Source organism: Python bivittatus, unplaced genomic scaffold, assembly GCF_059951505.1.
Source record: "Python bivittatus isolate LINGU-HERP-01145 unplaced genomic scaffold, Pbiv_v1 ctg000210_np1212, whole genome shotgun sequence".
In the NCBI taxonomy this organism is placed as follows: domain Eukaryota; kingdom Metazoa; phylum Chordata; class Lepidosauria; order Squamata; family Pythonidae; genus Python; species Python bivittatus.
The window spans coordinates 44,291-71,112 of NW_028277053.1; the positions used below are offsets into that span (position 1 = coordinate 44,291).

The following is a 26,822-nucleotide window of genomic DNA, read 5'->3' on the forward strand; positions in this document are numbered from 1 at the left end:
TGGGACCAAGGCTAGTGATAGAATTCATGGATGTGTTCAAGCAGATGTTGAACAGCCAGTGGTTGGGGAACAGGGACTGGACCCTTTCTAGCCTAGAAGTCTAGTTTGCATTGTTCCAGTGCCATGTTAAGATGGGGAAAAGGTGCAGACTATCCAAACCTTCAAGAAAGTTGAGTTTTGGATTCAGTTTGTTTGGAAGAGCCCAGCTTCAATCAGATGTATCATGTGTGTGTGTCTAAATGGAACTGGGATGCATCTGTTCCAGGCTTCCAGCTGTCAAGATTTGTTATTTAGGGTTCAGCTTCTTTCCTCATATCTCCAGAAGCTAAATCTAAATGATACATTTTCTCTAGTTTACTTGCAACTTGATGCCCCTAGACCTTAAAGCCATGTGTGAACCTTCTGCTTCACGCACTGTAGTGACAGAGACCTCAGCAGCTGTGGCATGATGGCACAATCTCACCATATAATGATCTGATCAGAGGCATCAAAAGAATAGAGATTGGAGGGGCGGAGAGTAATTGTGTCTGAAGCAGCAGCCAACTCATTTGCCTTGTCAATGTTGATGGCAGCCAATTGGCAATTCCCTCAAATATCAACATTCATGAAGGACTGTTGTCAAGCCCCATGCAGCTGGGCAAGATCAAGGAAGCAAGGACTGTACAGATTTTAGGAAAGTGTCTTTAATGCTACTGTGGGGTAAATACAGAATCTTGAAAACTGTAAGAGGAATTTCCTACCTTCACTTATGATGAGTTATTTCAGGTGGAGTTTCTTTGAATGGTTGGAAATGCTTCTTCCCAGATTTCTCTCCACCTGGCCTGAGCTGCTATTATGAGGCTCTCCTTGGTCTCTTGTGGGTTTATGCCTAATCTCCCTTCCATTCCTTTCCCAGTCTCTCCCCAAATCTTTTACATCTATCAAAGCCAGCTGGTGTAGTGGTTAAAATATTTGGACTGGCAACCTTGGGGGCTGCCTGGGTGATCTGGGGGCCGTCCCTCTTTTTCAGCCCAACCTGCCTCATTGGGTGGTTGTTCTGGGGAAAAATGGGAGGAGTGTACACTGCCCTGAGCACATGGAAGAAAGACAGGGAAAACCTAGCTAATAAAATATATCAATAAAGGCAGGCAAGGCAGTTAAAAGAATGTGCACCCAAGGTCAGAAAGCACCTATAAACTCAGAGTAGGATTCCTGCTCTCCTCTGATCACTGGCCACTGGCCACGATACAGGATTCTTCCTTCACTTTCTCATGAGCAACCATAAGCACTTCAGTTGGCCAGCAGGTTTCCTCTGCAATGCGCTGCTAAGTTTGCATTTACCCATAACATTTTTATCTGGCATTTTTACCATTAAAAACAGTCTCCGAGCGGGGTACACTTTAAGAAAAGCAACCAACAGTTTACAGTTAGTTGTCAGGATCTACGCAAACCAGATTCTTCGATTGTTTTAATATGCTTTCATTACTAATTATACTTTTGCTTTAATTGCTAAACATAGATCAATAGTGTAATGCTGGGAATGTTATTCTAACCGTTTGCTTGACCTGCCATAAGGGGGGGAAGGAGGAGGCCAGGTGCCGTTATCTCTATCTTGAGCCAGACATCCAAGGCCAGGACGTGTGAGAACTGGAGGAAGGCGCGAAGAGCTGCAAGTGGGAATAGAAACCTAGAAGGGGGGGAAGTTGGGCTTAAAAAGACAAGGCTTTGCTATGTTCAGGCAGACTCAACAAACTATGGTGCTGTGCGTTTCTCCTAAATAAAGAAATCTGTAATGGAACTCTTTGGACTCCAGAGGATTTACTGAACTTTGGGATTGAGTGTGCAGACTCTGACATTAGTTGAGGAGCATCAAAGAAAAACTAATAATTCAGTAAAAACTCATATACTCACACACACACACACACACAGAGTATATATAGTGTGTGTGTATATGCATGTATGTATACATACGTAGTATACATACAGTGCATGTATGCGTGTTTGTGTATATATCCCTTATAGATATAATTGTGCATTATTTTTTCTTTTCTAGAACTGTTTGCATTATTTTTTTTCTTTTTCTTGTTTCTTTTTTTATTCAAGGCAAATTACTATTAAATGCATAATTCAATAGAAAGTTTAAGAAATACACTAGAAGTCTTTAAAAATAATTTTAAAAACCTCTGAAACTTTCAAACTGTTTCAGAAGGGGACTCCAATATTAATAAAACCAACATTCGGCAGAAGGAGAAAGGCTTGAACTGCTCCCCAGGGCTTCAGAGGCTCAACGCCAAGTGTAAGAGGTGGGCAAAGGTTGGAGAAGATTATTGCATAAGCTCTTTATATTTCTTTATATGTTTAGTCAGCAGCACCAGCAAGGGGCTGTCCAAAAAGTCAAGATGGCAGCCCTGGTCACATGGCGTAAGCCCTGCTCCTTGTGTACGTGTGTTAGATGCGTTAAAACACACACACACAAAGGGCGAGGCTTTGGTCATAAAATTGCAGCCACTAACTTGACGTATTTTTACTGTCCCTGTGGATACCTCTGTTTTTAGTCATTGTTTAGTTTCCTGGCAAAAAATAAAGCAAACAAACTTAAAAACTGCTAAAATTGCAATAAAACACAATAAAAAAAGCACTCTGTCACAAGAACATTTGAACACCAGCATTCTGCACAATAGTCTAAAACTGATCAACATGACGTAAACGTAATAGAGAGAGAGAATTAAACCAGGAGAATTGAAAGATGCTTGTTCTTCCCCCACATGACATCAATCAGTCAGCTATTTTATTGCAGTCTCAGACCAGTGTAAGAAACGTTTTCATAAGTGAGCCTCTCTGGGTAAGGGCAGTCCAACATGGTGGCGTCACTACAAAGTTAGCCTTTTCTGCTGTAGCTACCTCTCACACCTCCAAGGTTGGGCTCATTCTGTTTTTCCTATTGCCTTACTTTGATGGTTTTCCTGGAATATCTGTCTTCCGTACAAAATATTTCAACAAACCAAGGCTTTGGAAATCAGCTGAAGTCACCTGTTCTTTTGAACCATAGCCCCTCCATCTCACCTTGGCCACATCAGCTTAAGTGGCTTCTCCGGGCTTCTCCCAAAGGACCAAGCACAGATCCAAGGAAGAGCAAACTTGGAAGTCAGGCATGCAAGCTAATATTACTTTTACTATAAGATTATCGTAACAGAATTCTGCAAGTCTGAATGTGTTTCCTCCCTCCCTCCCTTTTCCTGTGTGAGAACTAGGGAGAGTCTTGTCAGAGACACTTTCTCAGGTTACAGTTCTGGCCCGGACTCAGATTCCTCTTATCTGACCATTGTCTTGGTTGTGGCTCTTCTTCCTGTTCCTCAAGGTTATTCCTTCTGCCCATTACAAAGGCCTTTGTTCTGTTTTATTTAAATTTATTCATTTCATTGAGCATCCACAACAAGAGAAAAGAAGGGAGAGGTGAGAAGAAACAGAAAAATTCAGCAGTGCATTGAAGCTTCATTGGTCAATAAATTGTTCCCAAAGAAATGTGTAAAGCCAGAAACAAAAATGTTAATGAAAATGGATAGCAGATGTGACTCAAGGCCTCCTGGCGTTTGGTTAAAATCATAAAAGTTCCAGGAGAAAAACTCAGAATGAAAGGACAAAACCAAAAACCTATATTTGTTTCTGTCGATACAGTCATCAGGTTCCATCTTGGGCCACCAAACCTCAGGTTCTGTCAGGGGCATCTTTTTTGACCCTCCCATGTGTTTTGCCACTTTTGGTGAGGCTCGGCCCAGCCCATCAAGACTCCGCCTTTTGATGTATGAAATATCACATGTAAGCTGCCAGCTTCCGCCTCCTAGATTTCCTCTGGCCTGAATCTCAAGGGGCTGATCTGCTCTCTCTATGATGCATAATGTTTCCATAGAAGACATGCAGAGGCCTCTCAGCTGCCCTGGCTACTGGTCCTCTCGAAAGTCCTAAGTTTCGAAACCACCATGGTCAGTTCTGTGTTGCTACAATATCATGCCAATAACTATCATTAATAGCTCAGTTTTGAGTCAAAAAATGGGGAACGCTGCCCCATCGTCTTGAACCTGTCCATTCTAATTTTATTGCCAGGTCCATTTCTGATTCTCTTCCAGATGTTTGCTCCAGGAAACATAGAAATTGCAGTGACTCACCACACAGAGGCTAACCAGATGGGTGGGTAATTCAATCAACTGACAATATCAATATTTTAATCTTATTCAGAGTGGGGTAGTCTGGATGGAACAGTAGCTAAACAAAAATGAGTCCTCTGAACATTATCCAACAGGTGTTTTTTTTTTTCCTTCCACAGAAGAAGATAGAAGTGATTTTCATTCCTTTCAGGATAGGGTTGAGAAGACAACATCTCTCACTAAGCCCCAGGCATGCTCTAGGGAGGGTCAAATTCTGTCTCAGAAACATGAAGAATGACATACAATGAAAAGTACACCAGATATATATGACAAGTCAGTCTGACCTTTGGAATGGACTGGTTCAGAGTTTGCTGAAAAAAATGCAGCTAGTCCAATTTCTTTTGCACTTCCTCATAGGTTCTTCTCTCCCAGGTCTGCAGCCTTCTGGGGAAGATCTGAGAAGGGAAATCCTGCTATGGGGCCCTTGCAGATTATGAAGTGTGGGTAGCCAGGGAGGCTGCAGAACCATAGAAGGAGTGGGGGCGGGGGAGGGGGGCATTCACAGAAAACAGCATCACTAGTATAGGGACACCCATGGGGGTGGGGTCAAGAAGTCAAGTTGGAGGTTGCAATTGCATGATTAAAGCCCCACCACTTTTTGACACGCATGGCGTGTGTCTTATACACATAAAAGGGGTGCGGGTTTGATCACACAGTCATGACCCCCACTTTAATTTTTCTGGCACATGCACACACATCCTTGTTGCAAACACCCATGTACCTGTTAAGCTTCTGGTAGCAGCCTGGGCTGAAGTAGTTAATCCCCCAAACAAGCTGTGCAGATTTATGCTCAGTAAGATTTATTAAGGAGAAGGTTAACAATTCCAGCAGACTGCTGTACATAGGCAAGTTAGGCTTTCTTGTACACTTCTTATGCGAAGGGGAGAACTTTGTCTCCCTTTATTTTTATTTATTGATTGGTTATTTATCAAATTTATATAGCTGCCCATCTCATGGAGGTGACTTTGGGCGGTGTACAATTGAAAAAAAAAACAATTAAGAACAGAGCCTTAAAAATAATCAAAAACCATTAAAACACACATATAAATATACAGTGTGTGTCTGTGTGTGCATGTGTGTGTATATACTGGTATGTGGGAAAGACCTTGGGAGATGGAGTGAAGAGATGCTGCCTAGGGAACGGTCAGATAAGAGACAGCATAGCCTGCAGTTAGATAATGGGCAAGGCAAGAGGCTCAGAAAGGACCCTCCCTAATTTCTCGGGCTGTAAAGGAGATGGCAGGAGAATTGTACTTTCAGACTTGCAAGATTGATATCAGCCTTACAGGAAACACAACCAGATGAGCTAATTCTACTTTATTGTAAACTTACATTAACAGAATCTTCAAGTCTGAAAGTACAGTCCTCCCGCCATCACCTTTACAGCCTGAGAACTTAGGGAAGGTCCCTTCTGAGCCTCTCTCTCCACCTACTATGCACCTGCAGGCTATGCTCTCTCTTATCTGACCACTCCCTAGGCAGCGTCTCTTTGCCCCGTCTCCCAAGGTCTTTCCAATGTGTCATTACATTGTGTGTGTGTCAAGATGGAAGCCCCACCTCTTTTTTATATGTATCACTTTGATTGTATGGTTGTGGCTGCCATATTGGGTTATTTTAAACCCTTCCTCCCCCCTTTCCCGGGAGATGTCCCGGGTTATTGCCAATCATCCACTGACCGTTTTTTCACTGTACAATCTACTGTCTCTATTGGATTGTAGCCTCGGGGGGAGGGGTTCCCCCAGTCCCAAAAGAAAGAAAGAACTCCTTTCAGTGAAGATTGCTAGGCTTCTTCTATCTGGGATGGTCATCCTCTTCCACCAAGTGCTCAGCATCAGGAGGGACCACGTGGAGGAGGGAGGGAGGGAGGGAGGGAACACCCACTTATCCAGCCCGATCCGCCAAATCACCCCTGGTGATGAAGGGGATGGGGAGACAGATGTTGCAGCCAAATCGCCCTCAGAATGGGAACTATTAGCAGAAGCCAGGGAGGCTGCAAAATGATGAGAAGGATTGTGAAAAGAGCATTCATGAGCAGAAACCCTAACTCTGACCCTCAACAATGGGAAAGAAGTTTCCTACTCTCTTAAAATGAGATTAACACAGCAACAAAAGTTGCTGTTGCGTATATTGGAGGCTTTTTAGAGAAGGTTTAAGAAGAGTTGGTTCTGCCTGAAGTGCATTATGAAACCACCCTGGAGGAGTAACCCATTCCACTCTGGATTTGCCCAACTGCTCTGACTGCACTCAGCCTGTTTCTAGTAGCTTGTAATTCACCACCCATTTTCATTTAAACCGCACTGGGGCTTTTTCTTAACTCCAAGGAAACACCCAGGAATCCCTCTAGATGCCTCCTTTTGAGCCGTGTGTCAAATCCATTCTTGAAAGACATGGAAATCCATCCTTCCCAGATACCTTTGTGTCCTGGAGCGACAGAATATTGCTAATTTGTTTTAACAAGCATCAGATAGATGGCTACGCTTGCGGGCTGCTTTGGGAGCCAGACTTATCCAAGCCCTTCCTTCCTTCCTTCATAAGCAGGCACTAAAAGTAGTGCAAATCGATCATCCATCCATCCATCCATCCATCCATCCATCCATCCATCCATCCATCCATCCATCTATCTATCTATCTATCTATCTATCTATCTATCTATCTATCTATCTATCTATCTATCTACAATTTATCCTTTGGTAACATAAAGCAAAGGACAGTCAGTTAGAAAGTTTACAAGTTAAGGGGCAGCTTTAAAAAGTCAGCTGCTTTTGAGCAAATGCCAAGTGCAGAATGTTTATTAGCAGGGCATTCCCAGGGGATCGAAAAAGTTGAGATGGCACCACAACCAAGCGATTGAAGTCCCTCCCTCTTTTATGTGGGGCATAAAAAGAGGCAGGGCTTCAATCTCGTGGCCACAGCAACCATCTTGCCTTTTTCGCCCCTCCCTTTGCCCCCCATTCAACCCCTCTGAATTCTGCATTGCTGAGAATCAGAAGCTACCAAGTAGAATTATGTCAATCAAAAATTTTGTATAAATTTACCCTATTAAAGGAGGTTGCCAAGGGGCAGAGCATATCCTCCTTTTTGAAGAGATATTCTATTTCAGGGAAGGGCATTCCTCAGCCCCCATGTAGCCGCTCACCAATTGGCTTAATATCTATATATCTATGTATCTATGTATCTATGTATCTATATCTATATATCTATATATCTATATATATAATTTTTATTAAAGAAGTTTTCAACAGAATAAAAACAATACCCATTTTGAATTGAAGAAAGGAAGAGGAGAGAAAAGTAATCAGAAAGTGAAAAAGAAAGAAAGCCAAAGAAATAGAAAACAAAGAAAAAGAAAAGAAGAAAAAAGTAATAAAGACGTGGCTTCCGATCTTCTTAACAGCAGTTAATTTAACAGCAGTACATTTATATTTTACCCTCTCTCTCTAAGGTTAATAATTTCCTTCTTTCCATAATCTATCCTTTCTAATCGTTAAATCCATACATCACCAGCTCATCTTTTTCTTTTCTCAGCAAAAAGTCCATCAGAGGTTTCCAGTCACTAATAAATGTAGTCATTGATCTTTCTCTAAGCAAACAAGTCAGCCCCTCACCCATTTTTGAGAATCCTAGAGCCACCCAAGTGGGCATTGCTGACACTGGGCAGGAAAATGTGTCCCCTCCCCCCCCCATTTTAAAAAATGCAATAAAGGCTTAAGCAGCTCTGTAAAGTCTTTCCTAAGCTTAAATATTAATGCTGGGCCAATCTGGTACTTTTTTTCCCCCTATCTGTTCTCCTGCTACTTGAGAAGAGAAAATTTACTTTTGAAATTCCTTTCCTAAAGGAATGTAGGAAAAATTCTCACAGGTGATGCTCTTGCCTAGAGTCATCACATTGGAAAGGACTGTAGAGGTGATCTACACCAGTGTTTCTGAACCTCAGCAACTTTAAGATGGGTGGACTTCAACTCCCAGAATTCCTCAGCCCGCATGCTTTAAGATGGGTGGACTTCAACTCCCCATGCTGGCTCATGCAGACCCCTCCCTAATTCACCTGAGTATAAGAAGAGGGAGGAAGTCCAGCACAATCAGACTTGCAACACTCTGTTATTGTAGCCAACCTCAAGAAAGTATTGTTCTACTCTTCCTACAGAGTTGATTTCCTGGTCTGGTCTACCTAGTAGGTCTGGCACCATGTTAATCAATGAGAGCCAAAAATCAAAAGGATTCTGGTAGCACTTTTCTGGACTAACACATTTTATTAAAAGGCATAAGCTTTCATGTGCTGCGGCTCACTTCATCAGATGCATGGCGTGAGTAGATTGATGTAGGATTTAAGTTGGGCTGGGGCGGGTGGTGGTGGAAGAGAAGGGCTCTGTCAGAGCCTTTTAACCGCCCAGGGCAGAGCTTTATAGAAGCTGATCTTATGCTTTTGTAAAAGTTGTGCATTTGCATTTTCTGAGAATGAGAAAACTGCTATTTATGTCTTCCCTCTGAACTCACTAAGAAATCTTGCCTGAACAATACAGTAGGCTGCATTTTTATTGATTCACGTATTCCTACAGTACATTGACGGTTGCCAAGTATTTCCAAAGCTCATGCTTGATGAAATGCTTAGCAACTGCACTTTTTCTCCCAGCAAGGATTTTTCCCTCAAATACACTATAAAATCAGTTTTATAACATAACAGCTCTACTTACTGGGGTGTGTGTGCGTGCACGCACCTCATGCAAAGTGCTGTGGAGCATTTTTAGCAGGTGGCCTTAAAATGCAGCAGCAGGAGCCAAGTACAAGGTGTGAGTGAAACAAGTTCCCCACTTACCCATAGCATCTGATTTATTTATTTATTTTAATTGCACCAACTTCTATCTTCAAGCTCAGCAAAATAGCACAAAGTGAAAATTGAAATCTGAACTCTGCCAGGATGGGCCTCAAGGAAGGCAAGAGAGCATAGAAGCAGTGGAAACAATGTTCTAAAGATGTTTCTCCCTGGCATTTTGTATTTCAAAGCACCAGAAACTATTATCAGCAGCCCTTAGATAACTAGGAGTTGTGCAAAAACAACTTTTCAAAGGTGGTTGGATATAATTAGGATATTGCTGTGATAGATTCCTACTCAACAATAGTTGGGTGATTGATCCAACCATCTTCCACACACTTCCACTTGTTTGAATCACTTTTCCCCCCAATGGTGAAGATTATAGAGGGAGTGGCAGAAATAAAATGACATCATAAAAGGGACAAGTAAAGAATTCTCTATTCATGTCCCCCATTTTAGCTGGAAGAAATAAATAAAATAGGTATTTTATGCCTCCAATACTTTACTTTTATTCTGAAAAAAAGCTTTTTAACATTTTGGATGCCACAGTCCTGGAGGTGGGGGGGAAAGGTGGGGGGAGGGGGAAAACAAGACTGGAAACACTCCAAACGTTGCCCATCTCGGATTAGAAATTAAATCTGATAGACTGATTCAGAATATCATGGACCTCCACTTCTCTCCTTTATTTATATATGAGAAATCCATCTTAGCACTTTTTAACACACTTCCAACAGCCATCCTGGAAAGAGAGTTCAGGAGAATCCTTATTCTTTAAAATCTGTCTTTGTGACAAAGAAGCAATTAAAAATACAATCCATATATAGTTGCACTGCCCATTTCATAAAAATGGACAGCTATGTTTTATATCCCGCCCCAATTAATTAAATTTCCACACCATTTGGATGTACTTTATGTACAGTTGCTGTTAGCTGACCAACATGGTTCAGTTTCTTTGAATGGGGCCCAATTTTGTTTTATTGTTTGTAATATCCGCTGTAACCCATTATTTTGCTACTATTTTTATTTATATCTTCTTTTGGTTTGTATGCCTTAATTTCGACCTTCTTTAAGCAGAATTCTGATTATTGTCCACAACAAAATACTGACAGATTGACTGACTATAAGAAACCCGAAACTTACCCAAATGCCATAAATATTCTATGCTTGGCCTCTCTATCTTCTGAAAGATCAATCTATGGAAGATATGCTCCAGAAATGCTCCCAATTTAAGGGGTTGTGCAATTCTGTAACATAAGGTTCATGGAATCTGCATGGGCAAAAAGCTATTGACGTGACGTGGGCTGCAGTCATGGCTGGCTCTTCTTCTGCTTCTGTTCCCAGTCATTTTCCTTCCTAAAGCAATAGATGACAAGCCCGTACAAATCTAAAACCCTTTGAGGATGTCCTTGGACAGAATAAAGGGGGAAACACTACAGGTAGTCCTCACTTAGCAACTGCCTCATTTAATGACTGTTCGAAGTTACGACAGTGCTAAAAAGTAATTTACATTTACAGTCCTCACATTTATGATCTTCAGAGTGTCTCGCTGCTCTTATTTTCACTTGCTTATTTACCCCATATCAAGATGTCCTCAAAGAGAAAGAGAAAGAACCCCAGTTCAGCTGAAGGAAGTAGCAAGAAGCAAAGGAAAACTGAAGTAAAATTGTAAGTATTGTCGTGGTCATGTGATTTTCACTTAGCAACTGCTTTGCTTAACAATTGAGTTGCCGGTCCCAATTGCGGTTGCTAAATGAGGACCACCAATACTTTAAGATTAGTACAGCTAAGGATGACTCACTGATTGCACGGTCCTGAGAAAGAGGGAAGCATGAGAAAGACACTCAGAATAGCCCCACCTATACAGTGGGACTGAGAGAAACTTGGGGAAGCTTTCAAGACTGGTGTCAGCTCTTCAAGATAGGCCAGGTCAAGAAACAGACATGGCAGGATTCCAAGAATGCCCTTTGTAAGGAAGAATACGAGAATCTTGAAAGCCTGTCTGAGATTGTCCTTCCCCCCCAAAAATACCACTGGAATCAAACCACCTCCTGGGTTCAAAAAATAACTTGAACTGTAAACTCCCTCTCCAAGCAGGCTGGGTTCTCACAATAGACTAAACCAAGTGTCCCAAACCACAGCTAAAACTAACCAGGCTTAGCAGGTTGTCCAAGCACAGCCATTATTTCCTGAACTGACCTAGTTCAGCTGGTTGTGTGAACAATGCATGATGAACACCTAATCCTGGTCCTATAAACTGATAGTTATTGCCTTCCTTGGAGGTATGATATGGAAAACTCACAGCTCTGTGAGTTGCACTGTGCCAAAATATTCTTCTGCTTTTTTTTTCTTTTTTCTTTTATCCTTTTCTTTCTATAGAATGGAAAACAAATTGCACTCGGGTTTTCTTCTCTCTCATCCAGGAGAAGGAAATAAATCCTCCTTCATCAAATTAAAGAAGAAGAAAAAACTGCTAAAGTGTTCTCAGCAGAACATTGGTTTCTCCGCTGGAATACAACAGAGCACCTGGCCTTCAGAACTGGGTAAGTCCAGGATAAACTTGGCAACTTGATTCCTCAGCCTCTGTGTTGGAGGGCTGAGATACCTGGCATTTTAATGGACCCCTTTAAAAGTTGCACACTGGGATTATGACAGGGAGGAGATCAACACTGGACGTGCTCAGTCAGCCAGATTTTTCAAGACAGGCAGGAGCAAAACATTTGTGCCACAGATATCCATCAACAAGCCAGAGATGATGGAATAAACAAGCAGCAAAATCAGTAACATCAGGAAGCATTTAACACATTCTGCATCAATTCATAGGTCAATCACCAGCCCTGAGCAAAAGCTCCCTGCAGCCTGGAAATTGCAAGGAAAGTATGAGAGACAGAGCGGAGGAGTACAGCTTCATGGGGATGGAAGAATGCAATTAAACAGCTTTCTTGCCTTGGATTCCCTGGTGCACGCTTAGAAGGAAAACAGCTCTTCTTCCATCCCCTTGACCAAGTGAGAGATTCACGATGAGCTGGACTTTGCTGCTTGGATTTTTCTGAAGAGCCTTGCCAGCTGAAACCCAGCCTTGGTTTACAAGAGTGCCCAATTCCACCCCGGAGAGAATGCATTTGGAAAAGCTTTCTTCTGGCCTTTTGTGATCAAACATGGAGTAGAAGAGCAGAAGGATCACCACATCAATGACCTAATGTGCCAAGAGCTGGACCCCCCCCCCAGGACTGGAGAAGATTCATTGCCAGTTCATTTACTTAGATGCAGCAGGAGGAAAATGATTCCCATATTTTCCGTTTCATGGTGCCAAACAGCCCAGAGCAGACAATGCTTCCTGCCACCCGTCCAGGATTTATGTAGTATTGAAGGGCTGGATAGAGTTTCTTTGAAGTTGCCAGCAATGGGTTTTAAAAATATTAGGCCCTGGAGAAGTGTAGGCGATGGCAGGATGCAATCTGTCAGAATTTGGAGTTTAACTGTTTTGATGGTTGTTAGGATGGGGTAGCCTTAATATAAGTGTGCCCAAACTGGGCAGCCCATGTGCCACCAACAATTACTTTGCAACCGCAGATCAACCCCGGATTATGCTCCTGATCAGTGGTAAAACTACAGATTTTGGGTAGCATAGCTTTTTGCCCTTATGTTAGCTATGTGCCATCAAGTCAGTGATGACCCTGAGTGACCACAAAGATAGACCTTCTCCAAGATGATCTGCCCCTAACCTGGTCAATTGATTGTTAACTGATAAGGAAATTCATAATTTGTCTCACCTGTAACCTTCATCTCCATAATCACTTTGTCTTCTCTCCCCTTTCTCCCTTCACCCCAATTTAAATCCTACATTCATCTAGCCATTCAAAGCATCTGATGAAATGAGCCGTAACTTGAAAGCTTCTTCTTTCCAGTGAATTTTGCTAACTGGATGAGGTGCTATCAGACTTCTGATTTTTGGCTTCCTTAGACTTACACAGCTCCCAGTTCTTCTCCTACAATGCCTGGAGGCTACAGTAAATACATTTAGGGCATGAATGGGCAGCTATTTCTCTCCAGTGGCCACCCACTTCAAATTATTGTTTTTAGCTTCCAAAGGATGATGGTAAGATCATCGGCAGAGCTGAAATTTTCAGCCTATTTTCCTAGCATTTTAGGGATGAACAGGGAGTTCTCTGAATGCAAAATAAAACAGGTACATTAAGCATTGGATTAATGCCTCTATCTCACTCTTTTTTAACCTCATTGCAAATGCTAATTTCAACAAGGCTTTCAAAATTGGAGTTATGGAGGTTGCAATGAGGTTGCTCACCTCTGATTCAGGCCAATTACTGGACCAGCCCAAGTTGTCAATTCTGATTTAGAGATGGACAAAGGGGAAAATTGCCTCCTTCCCAAAGTAAACCAGACTTAAAAGTCAAATTTTGGGGTCTTCCATCATCATTCTTGAAAGCAGGGGCTAGTGGAAGAGGGTGGGAAGGAATCAAAGTCAATTAAAGAGAAGTGACCTTTTCTGTATAGGAGAATTCGCCAAGGGTGGGGGGGGGAGAAAAAGGGATCTCCCAGCATCTGCAGCCTAATTGTAATGGTATGTGGGAATGACCCTGGGGGACAAGAGGAAGAGCCGCAGACTAGACATCAGTCATATAGGTGGCAGCTGAGTCGTAGAAATAATGGGGGCATGGCAAAGGTCTCAGAAGGGACCTTCCCAAGTTTCTGGGACTGTAAAGGCAAGGGGAGAAAGATATACTTTCACACTTGCAAGATTCTGTTAATGCAACCTTATGATAAAGTTAGAGCTCATACTTCTAGTTGTGCTTCTTGTCTGGACTACCTTACAAGGCTGAGAACAATCTTGCAAAATCTTGTAACTCTGAAAAGCAATGGGACTCTCCTGTGATGGAATGTATCTACAAAGGGGGAGGTGGTGCAGTAGAGATCTAGGTGCCCAGGAAGGAGGGTGGGACAAGAGACAACACAGTCCAGAGCAGGAGCGTGAGAAGAAGAAACTTAAGATAGCCACTCCCTAGAATCTCTCAGGATATCTCTATTAGGTTAGCATAGTACAGATTTTGTTTGGAAAGGTTTTATCTATATGGTGTAAGCAATAAAAGAACTGAACTTGGTTGGATTGTTTCTCTGTTCTTGTTTCCCCTGCTCTTCGGTCAAACAAGTTGACTCAGCAGGCACTACCAGCTACAGGACTGCAAGGGAGAAAAGGTGAGTTCTACAGTGCCCTCTAGCTTTCTGTTTCTCCCCCCAGGGGAGCCGGCAGTGTGAGCACGCAAGGCCAGTTTAGTCAAATGCAGCTAGTGATGAAACAAAAGGAGCTGCTCGTCGTATTTTAAATCTGTCAGAACCCTGGCTGCAAGCTGTAATTTTCTGTACAGCAACACTGGTGCCAGTTCTTCTCATTTGGCCAGCAAACATCATGCTGATTCTAATGGATTGGTCTTGGAACACACATGGGTGAACCAGGAAAAGCAGCAAGAAAACACACTGAGATGAAGCTTTAGATCTAATCAAACTTTGCAGTGGCAATAAATTAACAGTTTAAATATATTAACCTTTCAGGCACTATGAACACAAGCATTCATTGCTCATTTATTGTCTGTTACCTTGGAATACTGCCTTGCCAAAAACCTCCATTTTTTTTCTTTCTTTTTTTAGATAATTTTATTAAAAGTTTTTAAAATGAAGGTAAAAACGAATAGAAACTGAGATGAAGTAAGGGAGAAAAAAGGAAAAGGAAGAAATCAAAGAGAAAGCTAAAAGTTCAAGAAAGGGGGGGGGAGTAAAAGAAACATAGAAAAGAAAGAAAAAGATTAAAAATGTAGCTTCCAATCTTCTTTAGAGTAGTTATAAGTACAATTATAAATGTATCTCTTCCTCTATGGTTACATCATGACTCTCTTCTTTCGATAATCTATCCTGTCTAATCACCAAAGCCATAAATCATAACTTCATTTTTTTCCATTTTACGCAAAAAGTCCTTTAAGGGGTTTCCAGTCAACAATAAAAGTAGATATTGTCTTTTCTCTGATCAGTCTGGCCATCTCAGCAGGTTCCAACACCTTGTCCAACCATTCTTCCATTGTAGGTACTGCCAAATCTTTCCATCTTCCAAAAGCCTCCATTTCTAAGTGATTTCTTAATTAAGGGAAGGAGGGAGTCCATGAAGGATTAAAAATGGCTAATATCTGGTATATGAAAGAAATGCTTAATTCTTTTCTGGAAAAATGGCAAAAAAGAAAGGAATGAAAGCATGTCCAGAAATTCAAGTCTATTGAAAACAAAGGGGATTTATTTCCAGTTAGCTCCTGGACTGTTGCCTAAATGTTTTAGGAACATTACTGCACATATTTTTAAAAATGTATATTAATCTGATCATTCAGGACCGTATGATTCAACGGTCAAACTTTGAGTAGCATTTATGTAATGGGTACCAATATCTATTTTCTATAAAGAGACATAAAATTCATGCTGAATCCCAAATCATATTTGCCACCAAGTCTCTTTATTTGGTCAACAAAATTGTGTTTACCTTGAGACCCCCAATTCTCAGTATTGTTACTTTGCAATCCAGAAGGATCAATGCTATAATGTGGATATGCAAATATTTTAGTCTATTGGAAGCAATGTAAGTGTGCTAACAGATAGCAGTTGAATTCAGATGCACTTGAATTTCCATTTGCTTCACATTCATGAATCTCAGTTCACAAGACAAGTCTTTAACAAGATAGCTTCAGCTTATTAAGCAATGTAACTATTCACCACGACTAGGTGAAACACATTGTCTGTTCCTACAAAGACCAGAACTGTGCAGGCAACAGTTTTCCCAGTGACCCTCTTTGTGAATGTTGGACTTTGAAGAAGCAGGATAGAAAGAGTATTGAAGCTTTTGAACTTTGGTGCCAGTGAAAACTCTTGAGAATACCATGGACTTCCAAGAAAACAAACAATGGATCGTCAAACAAATCAACCTATAGTTCTCACTCAAGGCACAAATGATCAGACTCAAGCTTTCATATATCAGACACACTATGCAAAGACCTAGCTCTCTTGAGAAGTCCATAATGGTGGGAAAGGTGGAAGGAAAGAGAAGAGGAAGACCAGTAGCAAAGTGATACATGCCCTGTTGGAAGACCTGAAAGGCCAGGACTGGGACAGATCATCATGGAGAAGGTCTATTTATGTGGTCACTAAGAGTTGACACTAACTTAATGGCATATAATCAACTTTACTTTCTAACATTAACTGTTTTACTGGGTTGTTTTATATCGAGTTGATATAAACAGGAAACCAAATATTAACATTTCCATTTCAAAAGTGATAGAAAGAAAATTCTGTCTAATTAGATCCTTTGCTAGGTGATCTTGGGTAGGATCCAGCAAAGCAATATTTAAGTAAGGGATTAGGGATGACAGGCTAGCCATCCTATTCCAGCCCACTAGGTTAAACCATGTGGTCCATGGGTCCTCCCTGCAAAATGAACTATGTTCTATCCAAAGTCTTCTCTTATCTATAGCATCACCTGCTACATATATGGCAATTCTAAAAGGAAAGGCACCCATAAATTAAACTTGGACACGACAAACAGTATGGAAACATTTTGCTATTGCCTTTTTCTTGGTTTTTTTTTAAAAATCCTAGTCCACTACAGTCTTAGAATTCCCTAGCAGCCTCCCATCCAGGCACCAATTAAATAAGACCTTGCTTAGCTTAAGGTTCCATATAAGATGACTGCTACATTCAGGACTCTTCTCACAACCCCTCTAATCACAGCAAGAATATAACCAGATACCTAGCTTCCTCAGAGCCCTCTGTTTGCATAATGTCTGACTGGCATGTTCCAAAGGACTTGTCAAGTCTTCTGCAGGTTCCTTATAAATGGGGTTTAGTGCTCTTCTGAAAGAACACTAGACCTGGTTGTTGTTTTTTAAGGGACTTCTGCTTTTTGGAAAAAGTGTTAGTTTTACACTGCACAAAATGTCAATTTAAATAGGAAAAGAGAACCAAGTCCTGTCAACTGTGTGTTGCTGATTCTGTAATAAACACATCACAGATTTCCCACTGCTTCTGCTGACAAGGGCAATGCGGGGCCTTTGTACTGCTTTCATTACCTGGGGGGTAGGGGGAAACAGTAACCATTTGCCTACCCCATTCCAGCTTTGGCAGCACCAGTGCCCGGGTGATCACTGGCAAGTGACAATTGTGTGTTCTCCACAGCCATCCACTGGCAATTTCTAGGTGCCATCCACTGTGAGATCAGAACTGGACCCTCAACCCCTCACTGCCAGCCATTCTCTCCCAGCGCCAATCCTCCCGCCCACTTCACCCCATGCTTCTCCATGTTTGGTATATGTGAGCTAGCTTGGAATATGGGTTTAGCACTCTTTCAAAAGAGTGCTAGACTCATGTTCAAAAATAACTCAACTGATCACAGGCATGGAGGAAGAGCGTGTGAAGCAGCAGCCTACGAGAGACCCCTTTCCACTTTCCTATCCTCCATTCTTGTGACTTATTCACAGGTGCATAAACGTGGGGGCTTAGCCTGTCATGATAAGCACCTACCCTCACTCAAGCCAACCCCACCCCACCCTGCTTGTGGTAGGCAGAATTATAGGTGATTGTTTTCCTAATAACAGGTGGAAAAGGAGACAAAAGTGGGGGGAATCCACCATTTCCTTTCCTTAACTTGCATGAGGTATGTAAGGATAACCTCCTTTCCAGCCCTGTTACTATTGTAGAGCAGGGAACACCAGTGAAGGCAGCACAATTTATGCCCACACTCTTTTATGTCTCCTGAAGGACTGCTGCAGAGCACTTTGACACAGCTGGCTGATCTCTCTTTTCAGCAGCCTTCCCTGGCTCTTATTCTGACTGTCAGCCAGAGAGCCCTGTTTTCATGATTAAGGGCATCAGAGATATTCAGAAACACCTTGGAAAGCTTCAGGGACATGAGCCATGCAATTATTGTAATTTGGGGGGTGGGAGCAGGGGACTCTGTTGCTTTACCTCCAACACAATGATCAGTTATGAGGCTTGACAAGGGGAAAATGGAGTTGTGGTTCCAGAGTGTTAGATACTTAGCACCACAATCGGGATTTGTCCTATGATGGATGGTAAGAAAAATAAGACTCTGTTCCGGACAGCCAGACCCACCACAGGGCTCCTTCATCAGTGCTTCCAATTAAAGCCAAGTTTCCGATGCCCTTTTAAAATGCCTTCTAGCTGGAAGCCCCTCACTGTTTCCTGAGGATAAGAATGGTTTCAAGCATTAAGCCAGACTGGTACAATGGCTCAACGGTGGACAATTAGCCATGTATCATGAGATGGTGGTTTGACTTTCTTTCATCTAAAAAGGGCCGCCTGTGATTCACTGCAATGACCTTGAGCTACTGCGGGCGGGCGCAGCCTTCAGCTGTAGCTGCTTCCCTTGGAGAATTCTTCCGAAGTCTCACTCACATCCTTCCCAGCTCCCTACCGCATCCTTGCATTTCAACCTAAGCCAGGCCAACCTTCATCCAGATGTAAATCAAGCCCTAAGGCCTAACTGGATGGGAATTCTGGGAACTGTAACATTCATACCACAGAGGAGCATCAAGGTGGAGACATCGGACCTAAGTCAGGGGTGGGTGAGACACCCCAGCAGACCCTGGACAGCAGATGTCTCCCAAGCCTGTTTATGGCCCCTAGAACCTTCTGACCATTGTTGCTGAAAATAGACTGCATGATGTCTATTTGAAGGTAGAAAAGATGCAGAAAGTTCAGTGTAAGTTCTGCACACTATAAACACAGGACTATCCTGCAAAGTTCTCTCCCAAAACCAGGAAAATGGAAACTCCTAGTTCTATCCCCACCTCTTTGCAACATTGCCTCTCTCATTATAGCCACATACCCCCATTAAATGCTTATCTTCACCTTTAAAATTCCTCCATCTATCCTATTACTTGTAGTCCCAGGCCACCTAATGGCTGCTAGGCTGAGAAAGGTTGCGCCAGACAGAAAAGATGATCAGCTGAGCAATTTCTGGGAGATTGCTAGGAAATCTACAGTTAACAGTGAGCCTCAGATAACCCATTTGGTCTGTATTTATTGCAATTTCATTGCCCAACATGAAATTCAACTTGGTGGGAATGCGTTCTAGGGAGGTTGATACAGAAAGGCAAAACAGCTTTTTCATGACAAGTGAGTGCCTAAAGGAAATGCTGAGTGTGGACAGTGATAACTTCTATTCAATAATACATTTTTTTTTCAAGTACACATAATGCTACAGCTACAGGTCCCACAATTAGCAGGAGGATGTATTAATACACAAGTTGCAGGCTGGGTACAAAACAGGTCCATATAAGTGCAGGAGAGCATCACAAGAGGAAGTTGGAAGATTCAGGTCTGGCTCTGGAACCATCCATGTCCATTTTTCCTAAGAGTGGACCAGACAATATGGCTTTTTAGTATTTAAGACAACAGGAAAAAAGCAGCTGGGACTTCAAGCTCATTGAACAGATGCAAGAGAATACTGAACATGCATCAGCTGGACAGTTTGTAACTGAGTCTTATCTATGCCATAAGTATTATTACAGTGAGAGGCGCAGTGCTTGTTTTCATCTTTATGGCATCTCTCTGAGGATGGCTCTTTTTTTTTTTTCCCTGATTTTTGAAAACAAAAATGTGAAGCTCATCAATGATAGTCAAAGTCTTCTGCAAATGGCCAACAAATCAGGATGTAAGTATTTTGAGAGGTCTTTGGATATGGGTGGGGATGAACACTCCTAAAAGCATCAAGATGATCACTCTCTCATCTAAGAGTCTCCTCATTGGCAATCGCTCAAAGTATAGGTCAAAACTCCACATCCCCAACTGTGGACCACATGTCTTCAGCCATCTGTCAATGATCCATAATGGTCACTCCCTCTTTTCTTGGCTTCAATGGCGATCACAAACTCTTGCTATCTTCATGGATCATGTGTATCTTGATGCTTGCAATACATTTTTGCCTGGGCTATGCCCCAGTGGTGACTTTTCCCTCTGTGCCTCCTAGAATTGACCATGGCATGGATTGTTTGAGAAGAAGACAGCCTAAGTAACGTCAGAAGAGGATACCTCCTCCTCCTAAAAATCCTCTTTTCCTCTAGCTGATGATGCATTTTCAGTCGGTACTATAAAGAAACTTCTAGTGGGTGCAGTTCTCAGTGGACGGGAATGACTGTTCCCCAATCTGTACTTTACATTAACTCCAGTAAAATGGACATCTATCAATAATTGAGCTATTGTCATGCATTGATATGGCTATAGTGCACAACAATTCCAGCAGCTATATATTTTCTACATTTGATTAATTATATCCTTGTCCCTGTTCATGGGGCAGAGGAAGTACATATTTGGTTCTGGAAAACAACATTCAGATGGAACCAGTTCAGTCAAAGACAGCAGCATAAGCCTCCATTGTGTAGAAATATTGCCCAGCAGAGTATTACAATACTGTCCGATGGATTAAATTAACATTAGCAGCACTTTCTCTTTCTCTCTTACTACTGTAGGTTCCATTACTGGAATTAAAATATCCATGGGAAACTGGAAGCTTTCTGCTTTCTTTTAGATCGTCAGTGAGAATGAAACAGGACGTTTATTCAGTGTGTGTGTGTGTGTGTGTGTGTGTGTGTGTGTACATGCATACTTCAGAACAATATGTGTATTTGTTTGCATGTACATATATATAATATATATAATGCAAATACAGGCCAGATTTTTTCAAACTGAATTACAAAATCTAAATGACCTGAGTAAAGGGTTGGACTGAATGGCCTTTGATTCCTCCAATTCCATAAAAAAGAAAGGAATTTGTTTATTCTGAGACAATATGAGAAGTGGCTGAGCATGTCTCCCTGAAAATATAGGCAGGGCCACTTTAGGGTCCCTAAGTATGACTCCATCTTCTACCCAATGCTGACTTCTTTCCAAAAAAAATAATCTGCACCCTTGATGGTCTGGTGGTTCAACTGCAGATCTAGCACCTGGGGCATCCAGGTTCAAATTTGTCCTCACCCATGGAAATGTATGGGGGGACTTGAGGCCAGTGATTCTATCTAAGCCCAACCTAAAACAAAGGATTGTTGTGGTTGGGAAAAATTGGAAGGAGTGTTATGTATTCCACCTTGCTCTTGGAGAAAGGAGAATATATATAACAAATAAATTCGACTTTATTTTGTAAACATTCCCAAGGCCTAGTTGCTGTTGGGATAAGTTTGGAGGGAGAGAGAGAGAGCGGGAGAGAGAGAGAGAGAGAGAGAGAGAGAGAGAGAGAGAGAATAGACAGAGAGAAATTAGATAGAGAGAAGGAAGATAGATAGATAGATAGATAGATAGATAGATAGATAGATAGATAGATAGAGGTGATAGATACGAAAATTTCCTGGAAAACTGTGGAAATATAGATACCCAGCTATAATATTAATGCTTATTCATTTCACTCCTTTTAATGTATGTATGTATCCAATCTAGTAGGCTGTGGTGGCTATTGATTAGAAGTCTGCACATATTTGGCAGGAAAGGGGTTGTTGTGTATTTGCCTGGCTGTGTGGGGTCCATCATCACTGCACAATAGTCCTAGAATCAAGGTTTTAACCTTCCTTCAGTAGAAGGTCTATTCCTCTCCCCCTTCCCCGCAAAATATGAGGTATTGGCAGAGAAATATTGGTAGACGCTTTGATTTTCTTCTAAGCATGGCTCTTTACTGTTGACCAGTGTTGTGTTTCGTCTTCCAGCTGCTCACATCAGGACTTGGTCCCGTGTCTCTGGCAGCCGCAGGGCAAGGAGGCCTCCACCAACTAGAGCTGAAGAAGCCAGAAGAATGGGGATCACATTGGTGATCCCGACAAAAGAGGCAAAGATTGAGTTCCCCAAGATGGCCCCAACTTTGCAGATGCCGTTGAGTATCCCAAAAGCCGTGGCTCTAGATAGGAAGGAGAAAAAATCAGAGAAAGGCATCAGAATTCAAAAGCCAGACTTAATGACTTTAGCATAGGGACATTTCAATACTTTTAAGTATTTATGGTGATTATTTCACCATCCCATGCATGTAGCTGGTCACACCAAGGAAACAAGAACTAACTATCCAGATTTCAATAGGTGTCTGGGGTCACGTACAGAATCTTGAAGCCCGCAAGAGGGATTTCCCAGCCTTGTTTATGGTGAATCCATTATGGTGGGGCAATCTCTTTGAATGATTTAAAACGTTTTGTACAGAGGCAGGAACAACAGGCAGAGAAAGAAAAAGGAGATGACAAAAAGGGAGGAAAAAGGGGGAGGGGAAGGAGATTTGAGGACCCAGTGAGAAACTGGGATTTCAGGATAGGCAAAATCATACCACGAACAGCTTTCAGCAGAGTTTGTACAGGAAGCGGACTGAGATGCTGGCCCTAATATTCCTGTGAAGAGGCTAATCTTATGTTATCACTGGTGGTTAAAAACGGATTCATGTACAGATTGTTAGCCCCACTAGGTAGGCCAGATGAGGAAATCAACTCTATAGGAAGAGTAGAACAATATTTTCTTGAGATTGGCTACAGAAACAGAGCATTGCAAGTCTGTTTATGCTGGACTTCCTCCCCCTTCTTATACCCATGAGAATTAGGGAGGTGTCTACCTGAGTCACTTCCAAACATTGTCTGATTGCTCTGGACTTAAAAAACGCTTCAATCCATTTTGTCTAGATAATGGTTTTTGCATATCTCTATCAAAATCATCTCCCTTCCTTTCTACAAGATTAAGTTAAGGTATCCCTCAAGTCAAACTCAGCTCTACTCTAAAGACTGTACAAACACATCCATAGTTTTCCTGGCAGCAAGACAAAATTGATTTGCTATTGCCTTCTTCCTAAGATTTTTTTTAAACTTTCTAGTCTAATCTATAGCAGGATGATTTCCTGGTGGTCTCCTATGCACATCTGATATTGCTTAGCTTTTTTTGAGATCTGCCAGCATCCTTAGGTGTTGTCACTGCTGAGTCTAGAAGGAAACAGTTTGTGGGAAGAGTTTGGTGGATTAAAAAAATATGGCTGCATTTTAACTGAGGGTTAACACATTTTGAAAAGATCCAAATCGCTCCTTCTAATTTCTGTGTATAGTTTTGCAGCAGTAACTGAACAATAATTACACCAATGTCATCCAATCTTATTTTTATCTCAGTTTTGTTGTTACAAATATCCCTATTGCTCTGCTTAAATTTCAACTTTGGTTGCATAATCCTTACTCCTAATTCCAGTAACACATTTCTCAGAGTTATAAAGGTTAGCTTTTGATCTCTTCTCCCAAGGGAAAAGATCATGTTAGCCAACTCTGGAATTTAAAAAGAAAGAGAAGGGTGATTTTTCTGGGACAGTAAAGAAGAAGTGAGAATGGGGAACTTGGCTAGATACCCAAGGGGAGGTGTCAAGCAACACGTTTTGCATTATTCTAATAACAACATGGCAGGATATGAGCCACTGGAACCTTGAAACCAGGTTCCACAAAAGAGGTCCATGAGATGAATCACCTTTTCTGCGTGGGATACAACTCTACAGTGATAACATTCAAGGCATTCCAGGCAGCGATGCTGGTGCCACAAAACAGACACTGCCATCCGATCATGGCTGACTCGCTCTCGCCAAAGAACAAGAAGAAACAGCACACTGCCGAGATCAGCATGGACCCCCCTGCAAGAGAAGGCAGAAAGGAGGAGAGAAATATGAGCTTGGGGGGGAGTAAAAAAAAATCAAGATGGCAACTAGAACCATGCAATGAAAGCCCTGACTTTTAAAATGTCCAATGTAAAAGGGGCAGTGCTTTCATCACACGTTCGTGGCCATCATCGTGACTTCTTTAACCTCCCTGCAGACACTCCGGTTGGGTCTGTCCAAATTGAATAGAACATGCTCTTTCTGGATCAGGCCATATCAAAATTAAGAAAGTAGGGTAAAAGTTCAACTGCCAAGGAGGAAATAGTCTTGTGGAAGATGATTGTGCCAGGAAGATGAAGGTTCAGCTCCGCCTTCTTAGGAAAGTGCCATTTTTTCACACAAAAGAGATTTTGCATTGTTTGGTGATTGTTTTAGAAAGGCATGGAGAAGCCTTCAACTATGCAACACCCACTCCCTTATTCAGGACCTGCACTGTCCCAGGAGGCTCTATTACCTGCTACTTCTGGACGCCTGGCTCCTGAACCAAGACACAGCCCCCATCACATGAAGAGACTACCAGGCCCACTCTTCTCCTTGGATACCATCCATCCCCACTCACCGATCATCCTGATTCTTCCTAATTTGTCCATCAGCAGAGCTGAGATGATATTGCCAGGCAGCACTGAAAGACTGCCCAAGAAGCTCACAAGGTAAATGAGGAAATCGTTGTCTTCCTCAAAATCTAGTTGGCAACCCTTCTTCTCTTCAGAGAAAGAGACGTTCACAAATTCGCAGTCAATGAACTTATGCTTGTAGAGATCTGTAGAGAAGGAGACAATGGATGATCATCACTGGAACAGCTTCCAAAGCATGTGAAAATTCTGTGGCAGCTCAGAGCACCAGACTCCGGTCAACTGGTGCTCGTGGTGAAGGTGAGAATTATGAGGGGGAGTCTTAGTGATACCTCCCATGGGGATCACAGCATTTGCCAGATTCCAAAATCAGCCCCCCACACACACCAATAAACTAAAAATTTCTGAGAGAATTCTAATGACTGAGGGGATCATGCGAGTCTTCTTCTATGAGGTCTTGTGAAGTCTTGCAAAGGAAGTCTCCAAAATTCTTCACAAGTTTGGAATCTTTACACAATTTCACAATTTGACCCCCATTGCAGTGCCTGGTACTTGAAAAGTTTGCTGGGCCCAGTGCTTAGTAAATCCCCCTCCAGAACTATAATTCTATACATTATTCTGAGGAGAAGGAATATCTTTCCATTTGAAAGTTTGGAAAGTTTACATTCACAAACTTAACTTTGTTAGGGAATTAACCCATTTTCTCAGCTGGCACAATGCATTGAATTCTAAACTCTAATCAAAAGGGGTTGTGTAACATGCTAACCCACCCACACACACACACACACACACACACAATTTAAGATTAACCAAGCATTGCAAGTGGGGTGAAGATAGTTACTCATTCTGCTGATATGGTTAAGCACATTCTGTGAAGACAGCTATGGCTGAATTGGGCATTGCAAGTTACATGAACAACACAACAATTGTTCTTTGTTAGCCTGGCTTTAGGATACGGTGTGTGGTGTGATCTCAGCCCCTAAGCATGATTTTCTGGAATCCAGGGAAAACTGAGCAACTGTCAATAATAGGTTTATCAAGCATTTCCACCATGTAGCATCAAAGAGGAGGGGGAGGACATAAGGGCTAGCCTTGACAAGCCAGGATAAATCATACACGGGTGATCTGCCATCTGTCATAAAGACAGATCAAGCTAGCAGCAGCAGTCACGGGGTGGGTGTAGGGAGGTTTCAAACCAGGGAAGATGGTGGTCATGGTCGTGCGATTCCAGCCTGATCCATGGGTGCATGACTTTAACATTACTTTGCAAAAGGAACAAGGCTTAGATCGTGCTGTTGCAACTGTCATCTGGCCTGGTTTGATGGCCCTGTGGATACTGCTGAATCAAACCCTCGGCATGAAAATCACAAATGATGACATGGCCTTTCCATCCTCTCACGGAAAAGAAAGAAGAATGAATGTTTTGGGCTCACTCCTGGGGTATCCCCAGGGTTTAGTCAAAAAAGTCAACACGAACCATGATGGTGTGATCCAAACTCTGCCCGATTATGTGTTGCAGGTAGAGCTTGGATTCCACCATTGGGGCTGCCATCTTGACTATTCTGACCACACACTGCAGACATACACACACACACAGAGCCCTCTGGAGGGCTTATTCTGCTTCTCTTGACTGCAAGTGCTGCCCTCAAAGACCTGCCTCTCCACCTTCTGCTTTTATAGAAATGAAGAGCCCCCCTCCCTGACGCACAGAGGCACTTTGCACAAGCCTGCCCATGCATTCCTCTACATTACCTGTGTTATAGAAAGTGGTATTTATAAGAGTGCACTTTTTGAAGAAGGTCTTGCTGGATGTTATATCTTCAAAGTGGCAGTCCTCAAAGAGGGAGTCTTCAAAAGTCACATCGCGCATTTTTATTTCGATGAACCTGGGGAGGGACAAGAGCTGAGACCTTGCCATGATGTCTCATCCGAAGTAAGCCTTTTTATCCGCCAAGTGCCCAAGATAAGAACTACAGCAGAAGGAGGCTACAGAAGTTATCCAAAGTGCCATGAGTTAAACCAGGAGCGTCTTAGAACTTGGAATACAAACCGTTTTTTTTCCCCCCTAGTTATGGGAGGTTGGTAATCATAGGTATGTTTGTAAGCAGAAGAGTTGGAAGATTCAGGTTTAAGGGAAGTTTGTCAAGCCTTACAAAGACTTCCTCTAGGGGCAATGAGGAGGAGGGCTAACTCAGTCATTCCAGGAGAAGCTGCTGTGACAGGGGGCTGAATAAGGTGCAGAAACTCCTATTTTGGGTAGCAGCTTCTGTTTTTTGGAACAGCCCCCTGTTGAAAGATTCTGCCCCTCCCCCATCTCATAGCTGAAGATGCTTAAAGCCAAAACCTTCCCCAGAACATTTGTGGAGTGACTGGATGCCATTTAGGCTAGACCGTATTGAAGAGTTTTGCTGGATTAATGGCTCTTTAACTTCCTGTTGGTATTATTTATCTTTTGGGGATGTTTAGGTTAGAGTAGATGGCCATGACTTTCTCGTATTGATAGAATGCCATTCAGAAAAGAAAGTTTCTCTTGGGGTAAAACGAAGGGC

General features: G+C 42.2%; 1 protein-coding gene across 1 annotated transcript in view; it reads right to left on the reverse strand.

Moving 5' to 3' along the window:
- Window positions 1–21,604: 21,604 nt before the first annotated feature.
- The window catches only part of SV2B (synaptic vesicle glycoprotein 2B), a 33,318-nt gene continuing 28,100 nt past the window's right edge, over window positions 21,605–26,822 (reverse strand). Inside the window, exons 9-12 of the mRNA XM_088139575.1 lie at window positions 26,026–26,159; window positions 24,261–24,461; window positions 23,518–23,677; window positions 21,605–21,937 (exon numbers count right to left, since the gene is read on the reverse strand). Coding sequence (XP_087995701.1) covers window positions 21,754–21,937; window positions 23,518–23,677; window positions 24,261–24,461; window positions 26,026–26,159 — 679 coding nt within the window. The 3' untranslated portion in view covers window positions 21,605–21,753. The remainder of the gene's footprint in view (window positions 21,938–23,517; window positions 23,678–24,260; window positions 24,462–26,025; window positions 26,160–26,822) is intronic.